Genomic DNA, 17348 nt, shown 5'->3' on the forward strand with positions numbered 1-17348 from the left:
TCCTGACTCCTTTTCAGGATTTCCGAACAGTTGGTAATTGCTATATGCTTAACACAGTCACAATGTCCAAAGAGACTAATGGTTCACCTCAAGGGTGTGTCATGTAGCTTGTTATGAACTTACTGTTCATACTACTCTGTGATCATGCATCTTTCCTTTGGGAGCCTCGTTATCCCCATTTTAAGAAAAATAAGAAAAACATTCACTCCTAAAATAGTTTAAAAGTGGCATTTATTTTTACTTTTAAATTCTTTCAGATTCTTGAGGGGAAAATACAAAGCTGAATTGTAAAGAGACTGGACGTGGCTCTGAGGAGCTATGTGGATATCCTGCATTTAGTCTCAGGGATACTGTCTGCATTTTGAAATCTTGGTCCCTTGCATTTTCTTGCACTTTGAAACTCTTCCATAGATTTTGTTCCTTGTAATGGTGGCAACCTAATTTAACAACTAGCTAGAGAACAGGCTGTACTCACAAGTATTAAACAGCAAATGTTGTCTTCAAGAACTAAGAAAAAAACACAGGTTCCAGTCCAAGTCCTCAGATCCTTCTTAGTGAATGAACATTTGGAGAATAGGAGAAAGTTATTTTTAGCAATACAAAGCTGTTCCTACAACAAAATAAGGAGTTTCTCTATAGAACTCTACCTGTAGTACTGGGTGTTGTGATTTAACAAACATATATTTAAACACCATTATCTCTTGAACTCTCATAGGTTGGGTGGTGGGAATTTTTTAATATACTTACCATTATGAGCACAAGGAGCTACCTGAAAGCAGAGGTGGATTATAGGCTTATCTCAAGGGAAATTTGAGCGATTCCCTCCTGCTGCTTACCATGACCACAGGAGTTTCCTTTGAAATTTGCAGTCATGAACATAGTCTGATTGCAGTTGACAATTTTGCCAGTTGGCAATTTGACTAACTCGGAGTTCTAAAATTGGCAAATTCCAAGTTTCAACATTTAAAAAAATTTACTTTGGGACAGACTGTTGCTGTTCAGAAGCTTTTTGTAGGTGATGTGAAGTTGGACAAATGTAACGAATACCTAAATATGCTTGTTGCTTTTACATGAGTAGGTTTCTCAAAATGACATCAGAAATTTTTGTTCATAAATGATCAAACTTTATATTTCTTTCAGGTAAAGGCACTCCTAGGGGACATAAGATTAGTGATTATTTTGAGGTAAGACAATTTCATGTATTTATCTGAAAAATCCATTTTAAATCCTTTTTTGAAACATCTTTTTTTTTAAAAGGGAAATACATAGTATAACTTGTTTTTACCATTTCCCCTTCCAAAGAAAGTGATTTGTATCTCTCGATAGGTTTACGAATCAGATTAAAGCAGACAATCTGCATATTTTGGTAGTCTGTTTCATTTTAACCCAGCTCTTAATTTCTGTAATATTGGCTTAAATAAGTATTGCCTTTAAAAAGTTTTAAATGGACTTACGTTGGGATTGTGAATCTTCTCTCATGATACTGAAGCTTCCTTTTCATAAGTCCATTGCAATAGTAAGGGTCTGGTCCAACAAAAAAATGTTAGACAGTATCTCTCAGTAGGACTGTTTACAGCTTAAACATCAGTGTAATTCCCTTCCAGAATTGAAGCTGAGGTAACCCCCAGCAAGAGGCCAGCACATTTCACTTGCAGAGTATACCCATTGCTGTTTTGTTAGCTCTTCTAAATTTCCCACAGTCCCTTTCCAAGCATGTACAAATTAGAAGGTTTTTATTCTTCACAGTTTATTCTTCCATTTATGCTGAATAGTTTAAATGGCTTGCAGTTAGCTGTGTTTTTGCTGGTACTTATTTCTTACAGTCCTTGGGTATTGATTGGTATATAACTTTAGAGCGCAGGAATGCAGGAACTTCCTTACCCATCAGACCAGTGCTACAGCTAATATGTTATACTGTCTTCTGATAGTGATTGGCGTTGAATGCTACAGGTGTGCCTCCACCTCTAGACTTAATGAGTGCCCAGGGGAAAGACTGCTTACTAACTCTAGAAAGATTAGTTTAGCCTGAAGAACATAGTTTAGAATAAATTGTATCTGGCATGGATGTGTTAACTATCTTGATCCATTCACCTTCACTTTGAGTTGTTTATAAATATAATTGTAGCTCGCATTCACTTTCCTTTCTAAGTAATCAATCTTCAGTCAATCCATGACATTTCAAGGCATTTTTACCATACTTTATATGCACTAACTAATAAAATGGATCTCCAGAGTTTATTGGGAATGGCTTTGTCTTAAGATTAGTGTTGTGCTTTCATCTCTCCCCACTAAATTTCCTTAGGCAGCTCCTGATGATCATGTGTATTGTTTTGTTCAGTTTGCCGGGGGAAGTGGTCCAGGAACCAGTCCTGGCAGAAGTGTGCCACCTGTTGCCAGATCCTCACCACAGCATTCCTTATCCAATCCCTTACCAGTAAGTACTTTTTCTGAGGAAGATGCTAAGCAATAAAAATTATTACATCTGCTACAGGAAATGAGGTCCTGAATAGTAGAGTAGAAAATCAAAACAGTGACTGTTAGGAATGGGTTTGTTGTTAGTCTCTGAACAAGTTCTCAGTGATCCTTCTGTCTGTTCTGATATAAGATTGCATCATAGTTATGAAGCCAGCTGTCTGGAGCCTGATGAGGACATATTTATTTCAAAATAGATAGTCTTAATTTTCTTGATGTCAAAGTATCCTATCTATTTTGAAACATGTAAAAAAATTGTTTGAGGGTTGTGGATCTGCTTCTGTACCTAATAATAAAATGTGGAGCTAACCTATTTGCCGTTCAGTCACTTTGCTTGCAGGTTGAATTCTTCTTCCTTTGCGAGCTCCTCCAAGAATGGGACTAGTTTTCTCTGTACAGTCCTAGTGGAGTGATATTGTGGTTGTGATTAGGATCTCTAGGGCCACCGTTATTATCCATACCATTATTACTGCAGAAAGGTCTCTGTCTTCAGGTATATGTAGCCTTTGTTGAAAACAGTAAAACTGTCAGGGACGGCAAGGTCTGTGTACCTTTTACCAGATTATTCACCAAGAAACTTTCATTGGGCTACTTAGGTCTTTTTGCAAGGTCCAAATGTGAAGAAGTAACTAGTATTTTCTTTTGTTCTAAAACAGTTCAGGACATTTCACAAAGCTGATTTTTGTGCTATGATAACCTAAGTGGCCTGCTTGCTCCCCCCTCCCCTCCCCCCCCCCAAAAAAACCCAAAACCAAACTAAAACAAACAACCAACAAAGCAAAGCCCCACAGCCTTTGATAATGGCTTGAACTGAATTCTCAAGCTTCTCATTTGGAGATCAGTATGGCAGATTGAAGTCTTACTGGGAGTGTAGTGTACTGGGAGAAAAACAGTGTCTTCTTTCTGACTTCTTTTCAAGAGAACCTTCCTGCCTTAAGTGAGATGGCGAAGTCTGCGGGATCATGTTTGACATTTTAAAGTACATTTAACTTTCAAGGTCCTTTCAAGTCGTATACAAAAAAAGTTAATGAAACATTATAGATGAAATTTTGAATACAGCTTTTGAGATATTTCTTCTTCCAGAAGCTACAGTTACCCCATTATAAATGCTTAAGAGGGACTGTTAGTCTTTTACTTAAAATACAAAAGCATGCTAAAGATCTTGATAGAATGCTTTCCCTCTATAGTCAAAACTGATAATATCAATATAATCAGTTTGTCATCTTTTTATGAATGTGCTCTTTATATTCTTTGTCTTCACTTTTTTGGTGATGGACGCAAACCTTAGCTTTAGCTTATAGCCATAGCAAAACGTTTTTGCTTGTTTGGCTTCCTTCAGCACTCCGAATCAGGGCTGTCAGGGTTAGTGTCAGTTTCAGGGGATTTTGAAATGCTTGGCTGAGGATTTTTTTGAGGGCTGGCTGCAGGGTTTGAAGCAGGAGTTTGGATTCCTTCTTCAGGAAATGCACTTGATGGCTGTACTTTGGGCTGCTGCTTTTCATCGTAAAGCAGCCTGTAACAATTGACTTGATTGTTAACTCCTCTTGCGACTACAGAACTGTGCTGCATGTCAGGGTCATTCTCATCAAATTAGGAAAGAAAAGCTTCAAGATGTTTGAAAGCTTCAGCCATGCCTTTGCTAGTTAAGGCCCTTGCTGGTTGAACATCTTTCTCAGCATCTTCCTCTTCTTCATGGCTTTTCTGCTGCTCTATTTGAATGAGGTCCTCGTTGCTCAAGTCCTTCCTGCTGGAATCGATCATCTCCTGAATGTCCTCAGGTTCAAATTCATCAAATCCAATTTTCCTTCCAAGCTCAATACTATTGTCCTGAATTGTCACCACTGGTTTCTCAAACTCTTGGGAATCCTGGGCATAGTCTGCCCAAAGCTTTTCCCAGACACCATTCATTGTTTTGGGAGCAACTTAATCCTAGGCACTTGAAATGTTATCTATTGCCTTGCAGATATTGTAGACATTCCAAAATTCTCTTAGGCACACCCTCTCCACCTGTAGCCCTGAGAGCCTGGGCGAATGTTTTCCTTATGTAATAAGCCGTAAAGGCAGCAATGGCAACCTGGTCCATTGGCTGTATGATGGAGGTGGTAATGGGGGGGGGGCAGGAAAACAAGTTTTACATGATTACTGAGGTCATCAAGTATGGTAGGATGCCCTGCTGCATTGTCTAAAATGAGAAGTGTCTTGTGGGACAGATTGTTTGCAGCACAATATTTCTCAACTGCAGGACAAAAATAATCCCTGAACCAACTCTGAAAGACTGACATTGTCACCCAGGCCTCCTTGTTAGACTTCCAAATGACTGGCAGACTGCTTTTAAGATACCCCTTGAGAGCCCTGGGGTTTTCTGAGTGGTATACAAGCAGTGGTTTCAATTTAAAATCCCCTGCAGCATTACCACCAAGCAATAAAGTCAGTCAGTCCTTGGACACCTTGAAACCTGGCATCAGCTTCTCCCTGGAAATGTAGGTCCTAGAAGGCATCCTCTTCCAGAAGAGGCCTGTCTCATCAGCACTGAAGATGTGTTGAGGTTTATAACCCCCCCCCCCACTCAATGATTTCCACAAGCTTATTTCTGTAACTGGAAGCTGCTTGAGTGTCAGCACTAGCAGCCTCCCCCTGAATAGAAACATTATGCAAGTTGCTGTGCCTCTTAAATCCTTCGACCCACCCCTTATTTGCAAAAAAAAAAAAAAAAGGCTCAGAAGCAGACCTCTCAGGCAATTTTTTCTGTAAATCATCATACAGACTCTTAGCCTTCTTCTGAATAAGCAGCATGCTTAAAGGTATACGGCATTGAGTTACATCCTCAATCCACACACTTAACAGCTTCTCCATTTCTAACATAATTGGAGCCCTACTCCTGAATTTCAAAGCATTTAAAGGAGTTACAACTACCACATTCTTTTATTTTGTCCTTATTTTTCAACATGGTCCTAACAGTTGACCTAGCCAAATTCAGCGCTCTACAGGCCTCTATCTGGCATTCCCCTGCTTCAATTCGCTTTAGGACATCCAATTTAAACTCCAGTGTTATGCTTTTGCACTGTTTTTTCTCAGCACTTGCACTCAAAAAATGAATTAAGATGCTGACACAAGCACAAAAGAGCATGAAAGCGTGCAGAGCATGAAAGGTTTTAACAAAAGCAAGATGGTGACGAGGCTGTGCGCCACCAATGCTCCCTGCCCAGTACCTATGAGCATTATAGTGCTCATGGGTTTTGCTAAGTGAAATGAACGCTATCAAAGTGAAATGAACGCTATAGGAAATAGCACTAAGCAAAACAGCGTTAAATGGGGGTTGCCTTTATGAGGTTTTGTCACTGTCACTTATGCTGCAGTGTACTTGTCCATGGCCTAAGCTAATGGAATAATTGTAATATCATCCAGGAAGTTTCTATGTTTTCCAAGAATTTGAAGCAGACAGCAGATCCCCTTTCCTCTCAATTGTGGTCTCAGAAAGCTGCAGCTTGGGTTTCAGCCTTTTACTTTATTGCTGTCCCACAAAAGCTCTGTTCGAAGGGGAAGAGAGAACTGTGAAATTTCTAATAGTGTACAGAAAAACTTTTGGATAAGTTATCCTTCACTGCTTTCATTTCGTTCACCTGTTAAAATTGTGTCATTCCCCCTCCTTCGTTTTAATTGCCCAAGAGGAGGAAATGCATGAGGATTAACTGGAGAAAGAAGTTTCCATGTAATGAGGCAACATGTACAGCTTCCTGTTTCAGATAACAACTGAGCAAAACTAAGGGACTCCAGATTCTAGTTATCGTAAATCAGATTTGGCTACTCTTTGTACCTGTGGTGCTTTCCTGGTTTTAAATAACAGCACAGTGTGTGTTAGACTAGATGGAACCTAATATATTGCATTGAAAAGTCTATGGCACTTAAGATCTCACACTTCCTAACTTTAATCGGTACAGTTAAATAGATGATCCTTGATTGAACAAGAATCTATGTACAGATGCAAGAAAACTGTTGTGTCCTGAAAGAATGACTTTCCTTTGGCTGTACATGCGCATCTCCTTAAAGCATTGGGGAAAAAAGAGTGTGCCTTATCAATCTCCCAGAGGGAGAAGTTTTTGCTTTAGCAGCAAAAATCAGTATTTCTTCAGTCTTAGATGTGGCTTTGCATCTAATCTGGAACACCTGTGCTTTCAATTTACTTGTCCCAAAAATGAAGACAGTGGAACCTAAATCGCCTAAGAAATAGTAAGCATTAAAGTTCTGAGCTCTTGTGGGATGCATGAGCCAAATTAAGTTATTGTGAAATCTTTAAGTATGTAACTCATGTTACTTTGTTGGCTCTAAAATATGCAATAATTGTATTGAAGTAGAGAAATAGTATTCTGCACATGAATATATGTTACAGCTTATTTCATACATGTTAATCTAGCCTCTCCTTTTTGGTCACTGTAACTGGAGCGATCTTTCCAAGAATCCTGCTTTATTAGATCCTCACTGTTTTGGCTGCCTGTTCCTGAGCTGCTGTTTCACTGACAACAATTTTGGCAGAACCAGAGAAGCATTTTTTTCCTTCTTTTCCAAGAGGTTTATTTTTGTTTGTTTGTTTGTTTTTTTAATGTATTACAGCGGCGAGTGGAGCAGCCGCTGTATGGTGTAGATGGCAGCACAGCAAAGGAGCCACAGGAGGAACACTCTGCTCTGCCAACGCTGATGTCGGTGATGCTGGCGAAACAGCGGCTAGAGAACGAGCAGCTGGCACAGAGGGGAGCTGGCCTCTGTTTTACTTTTGTTTCGGTGAGCAGTTTTTTAAAAAAGGAAATAAGAAAGACAGAAAGATTCCAAACCCAGGGGAATGACTTGTCATGGGTTTGGGTACGGGATTTGTGGAGCTGTGCGCTCTAGAGCCCTGGTCTGCAGCCAGCCCTGGTTATTAGTGATGGTCTCTCTACCTTCTGATGGCTGGATCATAAGATCTGGAATTCTTCCCATGTCAGCTCTTATCTGCATGACAGGGGCATCAGTTTAAGACAGTTTGTTGTTTTTTTTTTTTAAGTTTTAACTTTAAATCATATGAAACTATGTACAGGTGCTCTTATTTCAGTTTGAGAGTCTAACTCTATATAAACCAAAGTAAATTCCTTACTGATTTGGGCTAATCCAAAATAAACCATGCTCAGAGCCAAAGAAATTACTCTGGATGAAATGTTATCAGTTGCATGGAAGCTTGTAGGATCACTGTTGGAAAAAATTGGGCTGGATTTTTCTGGAAAGGATCTGCTGGTTTGTACTTCTTTGATGTAATAAATCTCTGAAGCTCTCTAAACAGGTATCCTAAAAGTATGTTGACAAGATGAGTAATCATTTCCCATACAAAAATGAGAGCATCTTCCTGAACAATTTCAGAACATATAACTACGTTGAATTCCATTTGCAGGCCCAGCAAGGCAGCCCCTCTTCTACAGGATCAGGGAACACAGAGCATTCCTGCACCTCCCAAAAACAGATTTCCATCCAGCACAAACAATCCCAGGTATGTGCCATTGTATGGTACAGCACAAGTCATCTGTTTGGGTTGGAATTTTTCATTTGATGCAGCCTGCAGGTTTGCTTTATCACTGAAGGTAGTGATGCCACTTTGTTAGGCATAGTGTAATGGCTTCATCAGAGTGGATGGGGCTGAGACTAAAGGCTCAGTAATTCTGCTACCTTGAATGAGTTCTTTACTACTTTTGTACCGCATTTTCTTCTGTAAGAAATGTTTGCTACTTAACTATCAGATGGTAGGGGGCTGTTTTCCAAGATCCTGTGCGCACAAATTTGTCTCAGGATTTGTTTTTTTTAAATAGCTCTGTCTTAGTGCCGTGCCTGAACACCAGAAGTGAGGATGCCCACAGTCTTTACTCAGGGCCTTCTTCCTGCGTATGACTGCAAGAGAGATCCCTGCAGTGTTTGCATTCCTTGTTCTTGGTGAACACAACTGCAATGAATTTTAGAAACTGAGGGACTGATCAATTTAATAACTATTTCAGTGCCACTTTCTTTTGTAAACTTTTAGATAGTAAGGTTTTCCTTTATTCAGGGATGTTTGTCTGAATGCAGGGCCCCCAGTTCGTGTGTGTGTGTGTGTGTGTGTGTGTGTACACTTAAAACATCAGATTCTAAGTTGCTATGACTGTCCATCTCACAGTATAGCTATATTGATCGCAGATGCTCTGAGTGTCTGCTGTGCTTTGTGGAGGCCATGCTCTGGTTTGCTGGCTCATCTCTTTAAGTCCATCTCTAAGAAGAACCAGAAGAAGTGGGAGGTCAAGGTAGAGCTCTTCCTTAAGATCCACTATAAGATTTTTGACTCAATCAGGCCTTCAGAGAAATGTAGGTCCTACTATATTTTCTCACATGACCAGTGAACTGTGATGTCCCTTAAAGTTTCTAGACTGTTTTCTGTAAACCTCTTTCATTATCCGCACTGGTCATGCTCCGAAAAGGGGCCCACAAAGAGCCCCACTTCCAAAACTGAGACCCAGCTTTGATTTCCTTTTTTTGGCATGGGGACAAAATGCTTTTAAGACATGCAGTCTTAAAACAAAATCTCATATTGATGTTGTGCCACAAAATTCCACACCTGTGCCAGTTGCCTTAACTAACCATGAAGATGAGAGAGACTTACAATGACAGGGGAGTTCAGGCAAAGTGGTTATCACAAAATATCCCTTGTCACACTATTGTTGAGAGAGAACATGAAACAGCGTGACCCTTCCGGAAGAGGAAGCTAGGCTACTCCATCAAGTCCTTGATCATTCTGCTTCCTCACCATTGGTAGTTTAGTTCCACTGTAGGCAGAGCTTAGGGAAGACTCCTTCAGGGGGCATACAGGTCATGGTGGTTACAGCAACACATCTGGTACCCACCTGTTCTGGCCTTGTTGTTACTTCTGCTGGCCATGGTCCCCTTCAGTAGACCAGCTGGTTAGTTTCATGGACCATCTCAAATCCAGATTGTCCCTGCTGGAGAAACTAGTATCATCTTGGAGCTATTTCCTGGCTTAATCCCCATATAGAGAGTAAGTGGAGGAATGTAGTGGGACTGGCCGCAATCCTGAAGAGCACAAGCCTCTGCTCATCTTGTTGCTCTCCCTAGATGTGGTGTGGTCAGTCCTCCCATGTCTCCATAGATTAGTTACATTTTCCAGGACCTGCCCCAGTGAATGGTGACGGTACTTGATATCGCCCTGCAAGTCATCCAGAAAAAACAATGTAAATAATTAGATATCCCACAGCCTTTTTCTGCAACAGCTAGCAATTAACGATAGACTCTTTGAACCAACTAAAATGATCTGGCATACCATTAGCAATTGCAGTAAGATCGAAAAAGGCAGACAGATATAAGGTACCCACTAGGGCAGCAGTTGCCAGACTGGACAGACTGTGCACCACCAATTTAAAACAATACAGCCTTAAGTACCACCAGCAAATTTTTGTCATAACAGATTTATTATAATTACTTTATAACGTGTACCACTGGTGGTACCCGTACCACAGATTGGGAACCGCTGCACTAGGGGTTTGAATATTTGTATCAGAGTCCTTCCCCTGATGCTGTCATGGTTCTAATAAAGGCTTGACCTTCCTGCTTTGAAGGGACTCCATAGTTGCAACTCTTTAATAGTAAAATCTCCTCCAGAAGAAAGCCAGGAACCTAGTAGGGGCTACTTGCTTTATGAATTTCTAATTTGCAGAAATTTTGCTAATTTTATGAATACACTGTAAAAAGCCTGACAACCAGTGCTTCGAGCAGTGTTCAGTATATTGCAGGTGACCTCAGACTTTGGGATTACAGTTCAACAATATTCAAATAGACCTCTGCTAACCTGCCTTCTGGTACCAGTGTAACTGCTTGTTAATTTTCACTAGTAGAATTGGTATGGACCGTTTACTAAAAGAGTAGTTACTTATCTAGTGTGATAGTAAGATGTGATGCCAATATAGATTCCATGCCCTGTGTATCCATTCCTTTTGGTTAGAGTCCTACTCCTGAAGAAATGAAGCATATATTGTGAATGGTCCACTTTTTTTTTTTCCCCCCTGCTCTTGGCAACAGTAAATGCCCTAGGGGACACTTGTTCAAAAGAATTTGACCTGGTTACTAGGGCACATGCACACACACAATGAAATCTATGGGAAGAACCAGCATTCTATAACTAATCATTTTCTTCCACATATTCAGACCTCCTGCAAATTATGTATATCTCACAAATTAAATACATTTTGTTTTGTTTCAGAAATAAGGGCTGGTCTAAACTATGAGAAGGGAACATGTTAATTCTGAGGCAGTCATTTTAAATGAGTCTTTAAAGAGAATTCTTTTTACAAGGCAGTCTTAAGACTCATCTGATAACCACTTCTCCCACATTGAGGGACTACATATATAATTTTTTTCTTTTTCCTCTCCCTGTTGAAGCATTAGTTCAAAGGTCACGGTTCAGCTTCCCATGTGCTGGCTGTGCTGCTATTGTATGGAAGAACAGTGAAAACCAAATTGGCTGTGGGGACACTAAGCAGATTTCAGGAATGCAGCACAAGGAGACTATTTTGCAACCCCCGAAATGTCACTAATTTCAGTGTTTTCCCAGGGTTGAGTTTTCTGTCACTTTCTGCTTTCTGCCTGACCTTTATGCTAAGAGTGTCCCCTGAAGTGCTTTAAAATAAGCACTTCCTCAGAGTTTGAGAATGCAGGAGGGTCCTGCTTTCTAGATTAAACTGTTCAGACTCCAGCAGATATTGAAGACTAGTCTGCAGAGAGAACTTGCTTTCTGAAATAGTAACTGTTCTCTGTGCCACAGGAGGTCATTAAAGGAAGATAACATAGCCAGGTTCAAAAAGGGACTAAATCGGGCAATTATTTCAGCTGGGGAGCCGCTTAATGAGTTTTAGTGAGCTGTCAAGGGCCGCACGGTTAGCCTCACCCCTTGACAGGTGCCCCGCCCCCTGGTCACTGTCTTACAACTGGAAATCCCACCCCCTGGCTTTTGTCACTGGATGTCCCTCCCCTTGCCCCTGGAAGTACTCCTGTGGTGGAGGGGGCTGCCATCTTGGAACCAGAAAAAACTAAATCATATACTAAAAATCAAACATCTACTGCAACATATTTTAGTTTTATTTAAAAAAAATATATTTTTATCGTGATTTGCATGTGTTTGTGTAAGGTATATAGAGGTGATTGCATAATAGCTTAAATTAAAGTCTTACTCTTGTATGTTGTGTGTGGGGTGCAATAGGGTATGCTGCGGTGTTGCATACATGGGCACCTTGCTCCCTTCCTTGTAAGTGGAAGGGTTGGGCAGGGCACAATTTGTTGGGTGCTGCGGGCTGGATGAATGTGCCTGGCGGGCTGGATCTGGCCCACAGGCCGTATTTGGTCACCCCTGTATTAGGTGGTCTGCTGACTCCCAGGTACCCGCAGGCCACAGGTTGAAAACCACTGCTCTAGATGCATCCAGTTCAGTGCTCTCTTTCCTATAGCATCCACTTCTGTCACTGTTTGAGACAGGATACTGAGCTCTGTGGACCGTTAATCTGACCCGGTGTGGTGGTGCTTTACATTCTTATGACTTTGGTTTGTGATCTTTGTTTCTGCAGTCTGACCTCACAATGGAAAAAATATCTGCATTAGAAAACAATAAAAACTCTGACTTGGAGAAGAAAGAGGGGAGGATAGATGACTTATTAAGAGTAAGTATTTAAAATGGAATGACATTTTACCAGAGATGTGGGTTTTCCACAAAATTTTGAATTGGAAAATTTTCCAATGCCCTAAATGCAGCGTGATCTGATTTGGCATGTGTATTTGACTTTTATTTAGTAAACAAAATTAAACAAACTATCCCCATGTTAATTCTGTGTCCCAATAGCTACAAGTATTTGAACCAAAATATTTGATTAGGAAAAAAAAATTAAGTACAGCACACTTAATGTGGTTTAAATGTATATTCAAACAAATTCAAAGCTTTATGTGGAAAGGAGTAGACTTTTATCAGATGATGTTGTTCCACCACTTCGTTGTATTAGCTTTCTGTATACAGCTTGTACTCTTTCAGGACAGTTTCTACACATTATTAAATGTTCTTTTGTTCTTGTTGTGTTGTTAGCATACTCCTGCCCGCAATATTTACAGTTACCAACTTTCTTCCTTCCTTCAGTGGCTTGCACTTCACTGTAACGATACCACACACTAGTTGGTTTTTTTTTTCTGATTAGGCATTATTGTGACTACTTCAAACCAAATGCAGCAAAAAACTAACAGATCTAATGCAAACACTTACAACTTCCCCAACTCAAGAAAATAAATGAGACACTGCTCTGTGTGTTTGCTGAACTGAAACAAAAATTAATCACAGTTTTAGTTTTGCTTTTGCTTTCACTTGTGGTCTGAGATGAAACAAGAATTTTAGCTTTGGTTTTGATTTGACCTGCACAGCCAATTAGGTGAATTCATAACTTGATTTTTGGTTTAGATTATTATGCGAGTGTATTTACCGTCTTGTTGACAAATCAGTAAAACATATATGCACTCTCTCTCACACTTCCTAGGAATAATCACCTGAAAAACATTCATTACAGCTTTGAAACTGCCAAGCTTGCCTAATATAATATTGGCATTTATTCATTGTTACTAATGAATTTTATGAAACAATGAATTTTTAGAAATGCAAAATTTCCCACGGGAAAAATAAAGCACTGGAAAATTTTCCGTCTGACATCTCTGCATTTTACAAAAAAAGGGGAAAAAGAATAACCTGCTATTCAGAGATGGTTTCTGAGCATCCTGGTATTTCAGGAGGGAAGGGCATATAAAATCAGCCTCTAAATAAATCACGCTGTCCTACTTGTGTTGGAGAAACTGCCATCTTAAAATAGTGTGAATATATCTTTAATTTTTTTTAAATTAAATTGACAAAGCTAAGCTGAGATGGACTGTTCTTGATACTGAGTATATCAAATAGGTTAGTGTAAGAGGTACAACCATTTTTCCCAAGTACTTGAAAGATTTTTGTGAAACACTCCAGTCAGCCAATAGAAGGCAAGAAATAATTCTATTTCCTAACTATTCCGAGAATCACTTCCTAAAGTTCTCATTAAAAGAGAAGACTTAATCAAATGCCAAACTACAAATTCTCTGTGTTTTAAAGAGGTAGTTTTCCAGTTAACAAAGGAAACACACTTGCAAATAGAACATTTCATGGAGTGATCTTAGAAATTGCTTACTTACAGAAACCAGGTGTTGCAGGAACTGACCAACTGCATTTCATTGGGAATACAGTTGAAAATGTATCAGTTAGTCAGTTTACCCATTCCCACTACTAGCCCCACTATTCACTAGAAAAAAGGCATAGTCCAGAGGTTACTGAGCTACCTTACTGGAAAGAGTGTTTGATTCAATTCCCTGTATTGTTGCAGACTTCTCCGTGAGTAAGTCATTTATTTTATAGACAGTAGAGCCGGAAGGGACCTCACAAGATCATCAGGTCCAGCCCCCTGCCCAAGGGGCAGGAAGTCAGCTTAGGGTCAAAGGATCCCAGCAAGATAAGCATCCAGATGTTTCTTAAGAGCCCAGAATAGGTGCTTGCACCACTTTTGGGGGAGTCTATTTCAGGCCTTTGGGGGCTCGAACAGTAAAAAAAGTTTTTCCTTATGTCCAGCCTAAAACGTCTTGCAGAAGTTTGTGGCCACTGGACCTTGTCATCCCTTGAGGTTCTCTGGAGAACAAGTATTCCCCAGATCCTCATGCGTGCACCCCTTAAGTACTTATAGGCTGCCATCAAGTTACCCCTGAGCCTTCGCTTTTCCAGGCTGAAGAGTCCCATGGTTCTCAGCCTCTCCTCGTAGGGCCTGTTCTCCTGCCTTCTGATCATGTGCATGGCTCTCCTCTGGTCTCTCTCAAGCTTCTCCACATCCTTTTTTCAATTGTGGAGCCCAGAATCGGATGCAATACTCCAGCTGCGGCCTCACTAAAACCGAGTACAGCAGGAGGATGACATCCTGGGACTTGCTCAAGAAGGACCAACAGATACAAGCCAGAGTTTTGTTCGCTTTACCGGCTGTGGTATCATGTTGGAGGCTCATGTTCATCTTGTGGTCAGTTGTGACCCCCCAAGTCTTTCGGCCATGGTGCTAGTGAGTGTAGTGCTGCTGGGCCTGTGATGCAGAATTATCATCATCCTCTCCTCCTCCTTCCCCCCCCACCCCCCAGCTGAGGTGGAGCACCTTGCATTTTTCTGTATTGAATGCCATCAGGTTTTTGTCCGCCCACCTTGCAAGCCTATCAAGGTCGGCCTGGATCATCAGCTTATCTTCAAGTGTGGATGCTGTTCCTCAAAGTTTGGTGTTGTCAGTGAACTTAGTCCACTTTTAACACCAGAATCCATATAATTTATAAAGATTTCGAAGAGTACAGGTCCAAGAATGGAGCCGTGGTGGACACCACTGGTCACTGAGTACCATGTTGATTCAGTTCCATTAACTACCACCCTCTGGGTCCAACCTTGGAGCCAGTTCCCCAGCCCTCAGACTGTCATGTAGCCAAGGCTGCAGTTGACCAATTTTTCCATGAGGACATTGTGGGACACCAAATCAAAGGCTTTTTTAAAGTCCAGATATAATATCAACCTCTTCCCCTTTGTCCAGGTGATATGTCACCTGGTCATAGAAGGAAATGAGATTGGTCAGGCAAGATCTACCTGCAACAAACCCATGCTGGCTATTCCTTAGAATGTTGCCTTCAGCTAGCCTGTCAAGAATGGTTTCTTTGATAATTTTTTTTCCAAAATCTTCCCAGGGATTGAGGTCAAACTGATTGGCCTGTAGTTCCCTGGGTCTTCCTCCCTTTCTTGAAGATAGGCACCACATTGGCCCTCTTCCAGTCTTCGGGTACTTCACCCGAGTGCCATGAGTTCTCAAATATCCTTGCCAGTGGTCGTGCTATGATGCTGGCCAGTTCCTTAAGCACTGTTGGGTGCAATCTGTCTGGACCAGCTGATTTCTGGGGGTCCAGCCTCTCAAGATGATGTTCCTTCATTAAGTCGATGCCAATGATGGATGTATATGCACCCCCACCCTGGCCATCTCGCATCATGTTAGGCAGAGCGGTCCTTTTGGGCTGATGAAAAACTGATGCAAAGTAATCATTAAGCAGGTTGGCTTTTTTCTGAGCGTCAGTTGTCAACTGTCCCATTTGATTTAGCAGGGGACTAGTGTGTTACCCTTGTTTTTCTTCTGACTCCTCACATATCTGAAGAAGGAGGTTTTATTGTCCTTGATTCGTGAAGCCAGTTGAAGTTTGGTTACAGCCTTGGCTTTCCTGGTTCGCTCCCTACAGGTGCAGACCAGTATAGAATACTCCTCCTTAGCAATGTTTCCTGTCTTCCATCCTTTATAAGCCTCTCTCTTTAGAGGTAAGAGGTCCACAGGTTTCCTGTTGAGCCAAGGGGGTTGCTGTGCTATTTTACTACTTTTCCTACAGTTTGGGATGGACATCCCTTGAGCTTCTAGGATTGCTCCCTTAAGGAGCAACCATTTGTCATGAACTCCCTGTCGAGTCATGGCCTCTCAGGGCCTCAACAACAAGCCTCCTGAGCTTATTAAAGTCAGCTTTCCTAAAGTCAAGGACTTGTGCATTGCTGACTGACTAGCTAGCTTTGTGATGCATAGTGAAGGTGATCAGCTCGTGATCGCCGTCTCCCAGCTTCCCTTTGATTCTTAGGTCACTGACTAGATCACCCGCTTTGGCCAGTACCAGGTCCAGCAGTGCTTTACTTCTAGTCAGCCCATAAACTTCTTGAGACAGGTAGAGCTTATCCACGTACGCAAGGAAGCTTTGTGACCGATTGGATTTGGCTGAGTGTTCTTCTCATGAGATGTCTGGGTACTTGAAATGTCCCATAACAGCCATGCACTGAGAGCATGCAGCCTCAGCCAGTTCCCTGGCGGATTCGTGGTTGAGCTTTTGTTCCTGATTTAGGAGGTCTGTAGTAGACTCCTACCATTGTGTCACCTTCACCATGTTCCCCTTGTATTCTGACCCAGAGGGTCTGCAGCCTTCCTCCATGTGTGCCAATCTTGGCCAATCTTAGTTTCTCTATAGTTCAGTTTCCCATCTCTAAGATGATAGGACTTTCCTATCTCCTCGAAATGCTGTAAAGCTAGAAGTGTTGAAGACTGATATTCTCAGAAACTGTGGTATTAGGAGGGGACCATATAAATATCACAGTTGAATTCATTTGGTATTTGCAACAAGTTATGGTGCTGGTTTGTTTTCCTACTGTGATGTCTAGAACGAGCTGAGTAATTGTTTTCCTAAGTAGCATTTGGGTTAAGTTTTCAGGACAGACTTGCTTCCTGTATTTTTAACCTTGTATCCTTTTTTTATTTTTTATTTTTTTTTAGGCCAACTGCGATTTGAGACGACAGATTGATGAACAGCAAAAGATGCTAGAGAAGTACAAGGAACGGTTGAATAGATGTGTAACCATGAGTAAGAAGCTCCTCATAGAAAAAGTGAGTGTCTGACTTTTCAAGTCTTGGCATTCAGAACCTGCCCTGCTTAGATGCACCCAGGCCTTCTGCAAGCAGTCAGTCCTTTTAAGAGCTCATTGCCTCTCAGATACATGATGCACAATGTGAGTCGGATACATTCAGGTGGCTTTTGCTGGCAGGCAGCTGCTGCTACAGAGAACTTTTGTGGGCAGACCATTTGTTATTGTATGGAACCCTTTGCTTTTTGGAGAAGGTCTGCTCTAACATTGTTGAGAGAGAACAACTGTAGTTACCAAAATCCAAGATGACTTTGAATTCAAGGCAACCCCCCCACCCAATAATTAAATTTTATACATGGAAAATGAT

The 17348-nt window shown here is 41.1% G+C and overlaps 1 protein-coding gene across 3 annotated transcripts in view; it reads left to right on the top strand.

Annotated features, from left to right (window-relative positions):
* Positions 1-17348, top strand: part of TLK2 (tousled like kinase 2) — a 64586-nt gene that overhangs the window by 20408 nt on the left and 26830 nt on the right. For all 3 annotated transcript variants that reach the window (XM_059726836.1, XM_059726838.1, XM_059726837.1), the window contains exons 5-10: positions 1141-1184; positions 2339-2434; positions 7081-7248; positions 7889-7984; positions 12090-12182; positions 16893-17003. In XM_059726836.1, the coding sequence (XP_059582819.1) occupies positions 1141-1184; positions 2339-2434; positions 7081-7248; positions 7889-7984; positions 12090-12182; positions 16893-17003 (608 nt within the window). The remainder of the gene's footprint in view (positions 1-1140; positions 1185-2338; positions 2435-7080; positions 7249-7888; positions 7985-12089; positions 12183-16892; positions 17004-17348) is intronic.

The sequence above is a fragment of the Alligator mississippiensis genome, chromosome 4 (assembly GCF_030867095.1).
Source record: "Alligator mississippiensis isolate rAllMis1 chromosome 4, rAllMis1, whole genome shotgun sequence".
Taxonomy (NCBI): Eukaryota; Metazoa; Chordata; order Crocodylia; family Alligatoridae; genus Alligator; species Alligator mississippiensis.